The sequence below is a fragment of the Symphalangus syndactylus genome, chromosome 14 (assembly GCF_028878055.3).
Source record: "Symphalangus syndactylus isolate Jambi chromosome 14, NHGRI_mSymSyn1-v2.1_pri, whole genome shotgun sequence".
In the NCBI taxonomy this organism is placed as follows: domain Eukaryota; kingdom Metazoa; phylum Chordata; class Mammalia; order Primates; family Hylobatidae; genus Symphalangus; species Symphalangus syndactylus.
The window spans coordinates 79,290,626-79,303,914 of record NC_072436.2 but is presented as its reverse complement, the minus strand read 5'-3'; the positions used below and the strand labels follow the sequence as shown (position 1 = coordinate 79,303,914).

The window sequence follows — 13,289 nt, the reverse complement described above, 5'->3', positions numbered from 1 at the left end:
GGCACACGCCTGTAGTCCCAGCTACTTGGGAGGATGTGACAGGAGGATTGCTGAAGCCCAGGAAGCGGAGGCTGTAGTGACCCAAGTGCATACCACTGCACTCCAGCCTGGGCAAGGGGAGAGAAACCCTGTCTCAAAAAAACAGTAATATATGATACAGTTTCAAATAGCTAGGATATTGAATGTTCCCAAAGCAAATGCTAAATGTTTGAGATGGATATACTAATTATCTTCAACTGATCACTACACGTTTTATGTATTGAAACATCACTATGTACCCCATGAATATGTAAAATTATTATTTACCAACTAAAAATTTTTTTAAAAAAATTTTTAGGCCAGGCACGCTGGCTCACTCCTGTATTTGCAGCACTTTGGGAGGTACAGGCGGGCAGATCCCCTGAGGTCAGGAGTTTGAGACAAGCCTGGCCAACATGGCAAAATCTCATCTCTATAAAAAATACAAAATTAGCCAGGCGAGATGGCGCGTGCCTGTAGTCTCAGTTGCTCAGGAGGCTGAGGCAGAAGAATCACTTGAACCCAGGAGGTGGAGGTTGCAGTTAGCCAACACTGCATTCCAGCCTGGGTAAGAGTTAGACTCGGTGTCCAAAAAAAAAAAAAAAAAAAAAAAAAAATTTATTACACTCGCGTGCCCAGGTAGCCTTCTCTAAGTGTGATCAGCGTTTGTTAATTTCACAAGAAACAGGGCTTTTGGTTTGTTTTTTAAAGAGAGCGGTCTTGGCCGGGCGCGGTGGCTCATGCCTGTAATCCTAGCACTTTGGGAGGCCAAGGCAGGTGGATCACAAGGTAAGGAGTTCCAGACCAGCCTGGCCAATATGGTGAAACCCCGTTTCTACTAAAAATACAAAAATTAGCTGGGCATGGTGACGTGTGCCTGTAATCCCAGACACTTGGGAGGCTGAGGCGGGAGAATTGCTGAACCCAGGGAGGCAGAGGTTGTAGTGAGCCGAAACCGTGCCACTGTACTCCAGCCTGGGTGACACAGTGAGATTCCGTCTCAAAAAAAAGCAGTCTTAGTATGTTGTCCAGGCTGGTCTCGAACTCCCAGCCTCAAACAATCCTCCTGCCTCAGCCTCCTGCCGAGGCGGGATTACAGGGGTGCACCACCACGTCTAACTGTTTTGTGAGGTTGGTTTAATACTAATTATGTATTTTTCAGCATGACCTGGAAACGCACCACCCAAAAATATGCACAATTTTATTGCTTCTCTTAGCTGGCTAAACTGTTACAGGGTGTCATATTTAAAGATGAATTCTGAGCACATTTTGGGAGGACTGTAACTTTGAATTTTTTTTTTTTTTTTTTTTGAGACGGAGTCTTGCTCTGTCGCCCAGGCTGGAGTGCAGTGGCGCAATCTCAGCTCACTGCAAGCTCCGCCTCCCAGGTTCACGCCATTCTCCTGCCTCAGCCTCTCCGAGTAGTTGGGACTACAGGCGCCCGCCACCACGCCTGGCTAATTTTTTGTATTTTTAGTAGAGACAGGGTTTCACCGTGGTCTCGATCTCCTGACCTCGTGATCCGCCCGCCTCAGCCTCCCAAAGTGCTGGGATTACAAGCGTGAGCCACCATGCCCAGCGTTTTTGTTTTTTTTTTTGAGATGGAGTCTTGCTCTGTCGCCTAGGCTGGAGTGCAGTGGCATGATCTCGGCTCACTGCAACCTCTGCTTACCAGGGTTCAAGCAATTCTCCTGCCTCAGCCTCCCAAGTAGCTGAGACTACAGGTGCCTACCACCACACCCGGCTAATGTGTGAATTTTTAGTAGAGACAGGGTTTCACCATATTGGCCAGGCTGGTCTCGAGCTCCTGACGTTGTGATCCGCCCGCCTTGGCCTCCCAAAGTGTTGGGAATACAGGCGTGAGCTGTATTCAGAGTTGCCCAGCCAACTGAATTTCTAAATCAAGGTTGAACTGATGCTCATCTTTGTACAAGTTATAGGGGGGAAAAGGGCAGACTTTATAGGTAATTACTGCAAATGAGATCACAAGAAACACATATAATCTACTTCAACAAGTTTTATCAAGCTCCAACCACTCATGTTCATTATCATGCTCCATCATAGCCACGGATAAGTAAAGAACTACAGAAAAAAAAAAAAAAAAAACAACTTGTAATAGTGTGGTATAAACTACACATAAAATTGTTGAAGTAAAAAAATTTTTTTTAGGCCGGGCACGGTGGCTCACGCTTGTAATCCCAGCACTTTGGGAGGCCGAGGCGGACGGATCACGAGGTCAGGAGATCGAGACCACGGTGAAACCCCGTCTCTACTAAAAAAAATACAAAAAAATTAGCCGGGCGTGGTGGCGGACACCTGTAGTCCCAGCTACTCGGAGAGGCTGAGGCAGGAGAATGGCGTGAACCTGGGAGGCGGAGCTTGCAGTGAGCCGAGATTGCGCCACTGCAAAAAAATTTTTTTTTGAGACAGTTTCACTCTTGTTGCCCAGGCTGGAGTGCAATGGCATGATCTCGGCTCACTGCAACCTCCGCCTCCCGGGTTCAAGAGATTCTCCTGGTCAGCCTCCCCAGTAGCTGGGATTACAGGCATGTGCCACCACACCCGGCTAATTTTGTATTTTTAGTAGAGACGGGGTTTCTCCATGTTAGTCAGGCTGGTCTTGAACTTCCGACCTCAGGTGATCCGCCAACCTCGGCCTCGCAAAGTGTTGGGATTACAGGCGTGAGCCACTGCACCCGGCCGTGAATTTTTTTAAAAAGGAAGCATCACTGTGAGATTATTGTTTACGAGTTAAATTTTTAAATTGAGCCTCAAAGGCAGTATTAAGAAACTAAGTACTTTTAGAGTCCACTGGCTTACACACAAATAGAAAATCCTTACTTGTTCATTAAAACAGGTTTGTTAGAAGGTGCACATGACCAGATTTTGTGAAGCTGGTCGAACTAACTGTATTTGCTTAAAGGTAATAAAAGCTAAATTCTATTTCAATTCTCCACATTTCTAACAATCCATAAATGCATTGCATTTTTCAGTGCTTCTAACCAAAGTTCTAGGGGTTTCCCAGATAATCTTAAATAAGACCTTTCATTATGATCAAGATGCCACCTCTTTTCAAAAGATAAACCAACTTTACTATCTTTAGATGTTTTAAAATTCTCCATGTTTAAGATATTTTAAAATCAGCCAGGCGCAGTGGCTCACGCCTGTAATCCTAGCACTTTGGGAGGCCGAGGCAGGCGGATCACAAGGTCAGGAGTTCAAGACCAGCCTGACCAATATGGTGAAACCCCGTCTCTACTAAAAATACAAAAATCAGCCGGACATGGTGGGGGGAACCTGCATTCCCAGCTACTCGGGAGGCTGAGGCAGGAGAATCGCTTGAACCTGGGAGGCAGAGTTTGCAGTGAGCCGAGATCATGCCATTGCCCTCCAGCTTGGGCAACAAGAGCAAAACTCTGTCTCAAAAAAAAAAAAAAAAAAAAAAAGATATTTAAAATCACCAACAAAATTAAGTACTTGTTCCTCATATTACATTGCAAAACTATTAACTTTCCAAGTTGAGCATAACAATCATAATAACAAGACTTGTATCTGAGATATAAAATACGGTAAGTATTGAGGATTTAAGTTTATCATATCGTAAACCACCTGCGCCAGAAATAAAAGCATCTCAAAATACACACAAATAATCTTAAAATTCTAGGATAATTTAGGGTGACACAAATACTGGAACCTACAGTTGGAATATGTGCAAAAGCCTATTCCACCTATCAGGAAGTAAATACGGAGTTGAAATTAAGTTAGAACCCTTCCACTTTTATTATTGCCTTTGGTCATTAAAGTGACATTCAAACACAAAGTAAAATTCAAACACAAATACCATGGTACATTTTATAAATCAACTGCTTTAGTGAATTGTATTACAAAATTAGATAGTCTGAAAGTCTGTGGGAATATCACAAACAGAATACCAATCCAAACCCCACATAAACCGTAAGTGAGCATTTTTTCAACAACCAACTTTTTGTAAATTGATCCCTTCAATTAATTCACCTCTGCCAACTAGGCCTTTAGGCCCAGAAGTAGTTGATTCGCAATATATCTTCTATAAGCTGAAATAGCATCTTGCAAGGGTCGAGAATAAAATAAAAAGGCCAGAAAAGACCCACGCACCCTCTTTAATAATAAAAAGTATCAGGTAAAAGGCCTTACCTTCCAGGAGAGATAGGCCATAACTATCCCGGGATGGTATGTGTAGTACAGTGCTCTGCTTAACAGAATGCACCATTAAAGCGGTGAATGCTACACTAAGAAACATCATTAACAAATTCATTTTAAAAATAGGTATGAAGGTTCCAATCATCACTATCACAGTTCGTTTTCAGCTATGTAAGGTCTGGCTGAAGTGTTTAAGACACCCACACACCCGCAAGGGAGGGAAAAGCCACCACCCTGCTCCCAGGGAGTTTAATGAAAATTAGCAGGTAAGAGAGGCCTCAGCAGCACGCTGGAAATCAAAGAGGGCGGCCAGAGTATTTGGACTGCGGAGGAAAGCCTCGTCCTCCGACCTCACCTCCCCGCACCTTCCCGGCAGGGCGAAGGGGGCGAAGGCGGCGAGAGGTTCATTACTGCCTTCACTAATTGACACCTGTAATGAGGAAACTTTCCGAGAGCCCAGAGCGCCCGGGCCAGGCCGAGCCGGAGCTCCGCGGCAGCCGCCTCTCGGGCGCCCAGGTAACCCGGCCGGGCTGGGCCCGAGGCGCCGCGGCGGCCTCGCCACCGCGCACCTTCCCGGGGCGCTAGGCCCGCACGCCGCCCGGCCCGGCCGTTGCCTCCCGCAGGCCGCGGCATCCTGGGGAGGCCAGAGAGCTCCGCGAGGACCCCAAACCGTGCACCCCAACAGGCCGCTACCGCGGCTACTTACTTTCATTTAACACCTCCACCAGGTCTGCGCAGTTCTCGCACATCGTTCGGCCGCCGCCCCCCCCCTCCCCCGCTTCGGATCTCACTGACTGATCCCGACCCGCGGGGGGGAGGGGAGAGAGGCGGAGGAGGGGGCCGGCCGGCCGGCGGGGCGGGGAGGCGACGAGGGCGGGCGGCGGCGGGGACGGGGCGGGGAGCAAGAGAATGGGGGAGGGGGCCGGCGGTCCCCGCAGCGGGCGGGGGAGAGGAGGGGAGCGAGGGGGAGGTGCACAGGCCGGAGGGGCGCGGAGGCGCCGGCGGCGGGGAAGGAGGGGAAGGACGGGGGGAGGGGAGAGGGGGGAGGGGGCGGGTGGGGAAAGAAGCAGCAGAGTCCCTTCACCGACCAGACGCCGCGGCCACCGCCGACGCCGCCGCCATTTTAACAGAGCGCTCGGGCTGCGCTCGGCTCTTTCCGTCCGGGCTTAGGAACGGACGAGAGGCGCCTCGCGCTCTCATTCCTCCGCCTCCCTCCCTTCCTCGCCTCTCCTCCGCCCCCCACCTCTCCCTCCGCACACACGCCGCACGCTCCACACCCCGCCGTGGCCGGCTCGCCGCCCTCCCTTTCCTCTTCCGTCCGGCCTCCCCGCCCTCGGTCCACCCCCTCCGCGCGCTTGCCCACCCCGCCCAGCCCGGATCTCTGTCAGCGGCCGGAAGGGAAACGCGAAGCCAGCGCGGCCGCGGGGGGAGTCCGGGTGAGTAGGAGAAGATGGCGGAGGCAACGGACGGGTCGCGGTCGCGTGGCATCGCCCACCACGACCCACTCCACGGGCTCCGAGGCCCGGGGAGCGCCGGGTCACTCGCGCCTTCCTGTCCCCCGCCCCCGGGCTTCGCCATTTTTCCCCAGAGCCCGGGTCGGGGAATTGGTGCGGGTTTCTTTGGTGTCACCCCCCTCTTCCATGCTTAGGCTTTTGGGGTGCGGGAAGCAGGGAGTCAACTGGGGTACCGGGCCGGGGCTATGCCGTAGCCCTCTTTCGGGCGCAAGGGCCACTCCCCACGGGGTCTGAGAGTGCATCAGCCCAGGGCCCGGCTTAACTGCATCGGTGATTATCGCTACCCTGCAATTCCCTGAAGGTCCTCCGTCCTGGAGCAGTAAGATCCTTGACGTAACTAGAAATGGCGTGGTAAAGCGTGTTTGCCTGACATCCCCTCGTTTTTACGGAAGAGGGCCCCTCACGATGTGCCCATCAACTCCACCTGATATAGCAAGTATTGCTTCTCAGCAGAGAGCGAATAACAAGGATATTAAGATAAAGAACAGGTGAAGGGGGCAGTCAGCTGAAGCTTGTAAGGGAATTTTCCTCACGCCCGCACTTACCCCTTGCTTGCTGATTTTTGTGTCCAACGTGTTTACATAGACATGTGACTGCAAAGTCCGAAAGATCGTGTACATAATCTCTGAACGGTAACCAGAGTGTCTGTCAAGGCCATGTAGTCATTCTCTCAGCTTTTGTGGAGGTTGTGGCACGTCCATCTCTCCATGCCAGAATCATCTGGTTCCAAATGCTTTGCCTTTCTGCTGCTTGAAGTTGATACTGCAAACAGTCTGCCCAACCTGTTTTGTTTCCCACTAGCAGGTGGTCCTTAGGATTGTAGATCTGTTCTACCGTCATCTTCCCTTCTTCCTTGTTTTTCTCACAGAATTGGGTTTTTGCAGACTTACTTTGCATCCTGAGGTAGACATTCATTGTCCACTCAACATACATTCCCACCTATCCCTTTTTTCCCTGCCAACACAACCCCAATTGTTTTTATTTATTTGATTTTTTTTTTGAGACAAAGTCTCACTTTGTCGCCCAGGTTAGAGTGCAGTGGTGTGATCACGGTTCACTACAGCCTCCACTTTCTGGGCTAAAGGGATCCTCCCACCTCCCTAGTAGCTGGGACTACGGGTGCTCTCCACCACACGTAGCTAATTGTTTTTTATTTTTAGTAGGGACAGGGTCTTGCTATGTTATCCAGGCTGGTCTCAAACTTCTGGCCTCAATTGATCCTCCAGCCCAAAATGTTAGGATTACAGGTATGAGCCAACGTGCTGGTCTCACATTTTTTCAGGTAGCAGTTGAAACCAACCATCATGGTGATCTGGCTTCTCTAGGGCTGGCCATACATAATTGAGCTCCTCCTGATGAAAGGTAAGCAACAATCCGCAGCAACATAGTGGGAGCCCTGTGTCTACAAAAATTTAAAAATTGGCCAGGCGCGTTGGCTCACGTCTGAAATCCCAGCACTTAGGGAGGCCGAGGTGAGCGAATCACCTGAGGTCGGGAGCTCTAGACCAACCTGACCAACATGGAGAAAGCTCATCTCTACTAAAACAAAATTAGTCGGGCATGGTGGCGCATGCCTGTAATCCCAGCTACTCAGGAGACTGAGGCAGGAGAATCGCTTGAACCCAGGAGGCAGGGGTTGCGGTGAGCCGAGATCGCGCCATTGCACTCCAGCCTGGGACAAGAGTGAAACTCCGTCTCAAAAAAAAAAAAAAAGGCCGAGCATGGGGGCTCACGCCTGTAATCCCAGCACTTTGGGAGGCCGAGGCGGGTGGATCACGAGGTCAGGAGATCGAGACCATCCTGGCTAACATGATGAAACCCTGTCGCTACTAAAAATACAAAAAATTAGCCAGGCATGGTGGCGGGGGCCTGTAGTCCCAGCTACTTGGGAGGCTGAGGCAGGAGAATGGCGTGAACCCAGGGAGCGAAGCTTGCAGTGAGCCGAGATTGCGCCACTGCACTGCAGCCTGGGTGACACAGCAAGACTCCGTCTCAAAAAAAAAAAAAAATTACCTGGTAGTGGTGGCTCGCGACTAAAATCGCAATACTTTGGGAGTCCAAGGCAGATAGATTGCTTGAGCCTAGGAGTTCGACATCAGCCTGGGCAACATGGCAAAACTCCATCTCCAATACATAAGAAAATTAGCCTGGGCGCGGTGGCTCACGCTTGTAATCCCAGCACTTTGGGAGGCCGAGGCGGGCAGATCACGAGGTCAGGAGATTGAGACCACGGTGAAACCCCGTCTCTACTAAAAATACAAAAAATCAGCCTGGTGTGGTGGCAGGCTCCTGTAGTCCCAGCTACTAAGGAGGCTGAGGCAGGAGAATGGCACGAACCCGGTAGGCGGAGCTTGCAGTGAGCCGAGATCACGCCACTGCACTCCAGCCTGGGTGACAGAGCGAGACTCTGTCTCAAAAAAAAAAAAAAAAAATTAGCTGAGTGTGGTGGTGCACACCTGTAATCCCAGCTACTGGGGAGGCTAAGGTGGGAGGATCACTAGAGCCCAGGAGATTGAGACTGCAGAGAGCTGTGGTCATACCACTGCAGTCTAGCCTGGGTGACAGAGTGAGACCCTCTCTGGAAAAAAAAGAAATGTAAGCAGAAATCTGCAGGATGGGTTCTTTGGGAAGAATTCCCCTTTCCTAATACAGTAAGGGACAGATTCAGCTAACATACCGTTTAACCCTTTCTGCCTGAAACATGGTCTTGATACACAAAGTAATATCCATCTTGTAATTTTTTTTTAACAATGAAACCTTTTATCCCATTTGCAGTTTCATTGTTTAAAAAATTTCATTAAACAGGCCGGGCACAGTGGCTCACGCCTGTAATCCCAACACTTTGGGAGGCTGAGGCAGGTGGATCACCTGAGGTCAGAGTTCAAGACCAGCCTGACCAACATGCTGAAACCCCATCTCTTCTAAAAATACAAAAAATTGGCCGGGTGTGGTGGCGGGCACTTGTAATCCCAGCTACTCGGGAGGCTGAGGCTGGAGAATTGCTTGAACCCAGGGGGCGGAGGTTGCAGTGAGCCAAGATTCTGCCATTGCACTCCAGCCTGGGCAACAAGAGCAAAAAAAATTCCATCTCAAAAAAAAAAGGAAAAAAAATGATAAAACAGAATCATAAAGTGTGGATCCCTGATGCATCTTTGAACAACAGTCTATGCCCAGACTGCTTATGTGAGAAAAATAATTTATTTTTCTTGGCTGGGCGTGGTGGCCTACACCTGTATTCCCAGAACTTTGAGAGGCCAAGGAGGGCAGATCCTTGAGGTCAGGAGTTAGAGACCGGCCTGGCCAACGTAATGAAACCCATCTCTGCTAAAAATACAAAAATTAGGCTGGGCGCAGTGGCTCACGCCTGTAATCCCAGCACTCTGGGAGGGAGAGGTGGGCAGATCACAAGGTCAGGAGTTCAAGACCAGCCTGGCCAACATAGTGAAACCTCGTCTCTACGAAAAATACAAAAATTAGCCGGACTTCATGGCGCACGCCAATAGTCCCAACTACTTGGGAGGCCAAGGCAAGAGAATCACTTGAACCCAGGAGGCAGAGGTTGCAGTGAGCCAAGATCACACCACTGCACTCCAGCCTGGGCGAGAGAACGAGACTCCATCTCAAAAAAAAAAAAAAAAAAAAAGCCGGGTGTAGTGGAGGGCACCTGTAATCCCAGCCACTCAGGAGGCTGAGGCAGGAGAATCCTTTGAACCCGGGAGGTGGAGGTTGCAGTGAGCTGCGGTTGCCACTGCACTCCAGCCTGGATGACAGAGCAAGACTCGTCAAAAAAGTTCTTTTTCTTTAAGCCATTCTTCAGATTTTCGTTACTTGGAACCAAACACATTTCTAACTGATACAGATACTCCTTTTTTTTTTTTTTTTTTTTCCTCTTAGGTCTCACTTTGTCGCCCAGGCTAGAGTGCAGTGGCCTGATCTCCGCTCACTGCCAGCTCTGCCTCCCGGGTTCACGCCATTCTCCTGCCTCAGCCTCCTGAGTAGCTGGGACTACAGGCACCCGCCACCACGCTCGGCTAATTTTTTGTATTTTTAGTAGAGACGGGGTTTCACCATGTTAGCCAGGATGGTCTTGATCTCCTGACTTCGTGATGCGCCCACCTCGGCCTGCCAAAGTGCTGGGATTACAGGCGTCAGCAACAACTCCTGGCCTCTTTTTTTTTTTTTTTGAGAGGGAGTCTGGCTCTTTTGGAGTCTCACTTTATCTTTGCCCAGGCTGGAGTGCAGTGACCTGATCTCAGCTCACTGCAACCTCTGCCTCCTGGGTTCAAGCAATTCTCCTGCCTCAGCCCCCGAGTAGCTGGGAATACAGGCACATGCCACCATGCCCTGCTAATTTTTTTGTATTTTTAGTAGATGGGGCTTCACCATGTTGGCTAGGCTGGTCTTGAACTCCTGGCTTCAAGTGATTACCCATCTTGGACTCCCAAAGTGCTGGGATTACAGGCGAGAGCCGCTGCACCTGGCCTGATGCAGGTGTGTTTTTTTTTGGTGTTTTTTGTTTGTTGTTTGTTTTTTTGACGGAATCTCACTCTGTCGCCCAGGCTGGATGGAGTGCAGTGGCGTGGTCTTGGTTCACCGCAGCCTCCGCCTCCCGGGTTCAAGCAATTCTTCTGCCTCAGCCTCCCAAGTAGCTGGGACTACAGGCACGTACCACCACACCCTGCTAATTTTTGTATTTTTAGTAGAGGTGGGGTTTAACCATATTGGCCAGGCTAGTCTTGAACTCCTGACCTCGTGATCCGCCCGCCTCGGCCTCCCACAGTGCTGGGATTACAGGTGAGGTGGCTCATGCCTGTAATCCCAGCACTTTGGGAGACCGAGGCGGGCGGATCACCTGAGGTCAGGAGTTTCAGACCAGCCTGACCAACATGGAGAAACCCCATCTCTACTAAAAATACAAAATTAGGTGGGCATGGTGGCACGTGACTGTAATCCCAGCTACTTGGGAGGCTGAGGCAGGAGAATCGCTTGAACCTGGGAGGCGGAGGTTGCGGTAACCCGAGATCATGCCATCACACCCCAGCCTGGGCAACAAGAACGAAACGGCCAGGCGCGGTGGCTCACGCTTGTAATCCCAGCACTTTGGGAGGCCGAGGCGGGCGGATCACGAGGTCAGGAGATCGAGACCACGGTGAAACTCCGTCTCTACTAAAAATACAAAAAAAAATTAGCCGGGCGTGGTGGCGGGCGCCTGTAGTCCCAGCTACTCGGAGAGGCTGAGGCAGGAGAATGGCGTGAACCCGGGAGGCGGAGCTTGCAGTGAGCCGAGATCGCGCCACTGCACTCCAACCTGGGTGACAGAGCGAGACTCCGTCTCAAAAAAAAAAAGAACGAAACTCTGTCTCAAAAAAAGAAAAAACAACATACAGGACAGGCCCGGCATGGTGGCTCAGGCCTGTAATCCTAGCACTTTGGGAGGCTGAGGCTAGACGATCGCTTGAGCCCAAGGGTTTGAGAACAACCTGGGCAACATGGTGAAACCCCATCTCTACAAAAAAAATTTTAAAAATTAGGCAGGTATGGTCGGGCACAGTGGCTCATGCCTGTAATCCCAGCACTTTGGGAGGCCGAGGCGGGCGGATCATGAGGCCTGGAGATCGAGACCATCCTGGCTTACACAGTGAAACTCTGTCACTTCTAAAAAATACAAAAAATTAGGCGTGGTGGTGGACACCTGTAGTCCAGGCAGGAGAATGGCATGAACCCAGGAGATGGAGCTTGCAGTGAGCCAAGATCACACCACTGCACTCCAGCCTGGGTGACAGAGCCAGACTCCATCTCAAAAAATAATAATAATTAAAAAAATAAAAAATTAGCCAGGCATGGTGGTACACACTTGTAGTCCCAGCTATTTAGGTTGCTGCAAAAGTAATTGCAGTTTTTTTTTTTTAATTTTTTGTTTTTGAGATAGAGTCTTGCTCTGTTGCCCAGGCTGGAGCACAGTAGCATGATGTCGGCTCACTGCAGCCTCAGCCTCCTGGGCTCAAGCAATTCTCCTGCCTTAGCCTCCCGAGTAGCTGGGATTACAAATGTGTGCCACCATGCCCAGCTAATTTTTTGTATTTTTAGTAGAGACGGGGTTTCACTGTGTTAGCCAGGATGGTCTCAATCTCCTGATCTCGTGATCCACCTGCCTCGGCATCCCGAAGTGCTTGGGATTACAGGCGTGAACCACAGCGCCCAGCCAGTAGTTGCAGTTTTCGCCATTAAATACTTCAGATGCCAAGGTAGGAGGATCATCTGAGCCCAGGAGGTTGAGGCTGGGGTGAGCCATGATCCGGCCACTGCACTCCAGCCTGGGAAATAGAGTGAGACCCTGTCTCAAAAGAACATGCAGAACAACTACTGTAGATGAATAGTAATAGGATGTGTTAAAGACACTCTGATCCTTAAAGAATTTTTTTTTTAACAATCTCTTGCGGCTGGGTGCAGTGGCTCACGCCTGTAATCCCAGCCCTTTGGGAGGCCGAGGCGGGTGGATCATGAGGTCAGGAGGTCAAGACCATCCTGGCTAACATGGTGAAACCCTGTCTCTACTAAAAATACAAAAAATTAGCCGGGCGTGGTGGCCGGTGCCTGTAGTCCCCACTACTTGGGAGGATGAGGCAGGAGAATGGCGTGAACCCAGGAGGCGGAGCTTGCAGTGAATCCAGATCGCGCCACTGCACTCCAGCCTGAGCGACAGAGCGAGACTGCATCTCAAAAAAAAAAAGAATCTCTTGCTTCCTGGGTTTTTCTTCTTTCTCTTTTTCTTTTTTTTGGGGGCAGGGGGGGTGGTGGAGACAGAGTCTCGGTCTGCTACCCAGGCTGGACTCAAAAAAAAAAAAAAAAAAGAATGTCTTGCTTCCTAGGTTGGTTGGTTGGTTGTTTGTTTTGAGATGGAGTCTTGCTCTGTCACCCAGGCTGGAGTACAGTGGCGCGATCTCTGCTCACTGCAAGCTCTGCCTCCTGGTTCACGCCATTCTCCTGCGTCAGCCTCCCGAGTAGCTGTTACTACAGGCCCCCGCCACCACACCTGTCTAATTTTTTGTATTTTTAGTAGAGATGGGGTTTCACCATGTTAGCCAGGATGGTCTCGATCTCCTGACCTCATGATCTGCCCGCCTCGGCCTCCCAAAGTGCTGGGATTACAGGCATGAGCCACCGTGCCCGGCTGGTTTTTTTTCTTTAAAAACATACATGGCCGGGCGCGGTGGCTCACGCTTGTAATCCCAGCACTTTGGGAGGCCGAGGCTGGCGGATTACGAGGTCAGGAGATCGAGACCACGGTGAAACCCCGTCTCTACTAAAAATACAAAAAAAAATTAGCCGGGCATGGTGGCGGGCACCTGTAGTCCCAGCTACTCGGAGAGGCTGAGGCAGGAGAATGGCGTGAACCCGGGAGGCGGAGCTTGCAGTGAGCTGAGATTGCGCCACTGCACTCCAGCCTGGGCGACAGAGCGAGACTCCATCTCAAAAAAAAAAAAAAAAAAAAAAAAAAAACATACATGATGCTTAACGTGCTTTGAGAATTTAGAGAATTCTTGTCATAAATGGTCATTGCTCTTCAATCATCTACAT

At 50.4% G+C, this 13,289-nt stretch overlaps 1 protein-coding gene and 1 long non-coding RNA gene across 4 annotated transcripts in view; one reads left to right on the top strand and one right to left on the bottom strand.

The window, feature by feature from the left end:
• Nucleotides 1-5,776, bottom strand: part of USP34 (ubiquitin specific peptidase 34) — a 295,723-nt gene extending 289,947 nt beyond the window's left edge. For all 3 annotated transcript variants that reach the window (XM_055242296.2, XM_063617918.1, XM_063617917.1), the window contains exon 1: nt 4,904-5,776. In XM_055242296.2, coding sequence (XP_055098271.1) covers nt 4,904-4,946 — 43 coding nt within the window. In that variant the 5' untranslated portion in view covers nt 4,947-5,776. The remainder of the gene's footprint in view (nt 1-4,903) is intronic.
• Nucleotides 5,777-10,210: 4,434 nt separating this feature from the next.
• Nucleotides 10,211-12,565, top strand: LOC134732493 (uncharacterized). The gene is made up of 2 exons (XR_010115729.1): nt 10,211-10,285; nt 10,711-12,565. It is a non-coding gene; the product is annotated as an uncharacterized lncRNA (long non-coding RNA).
• Nucleotides 12,566-13,289: the final 724 nt, after the last annotated feature.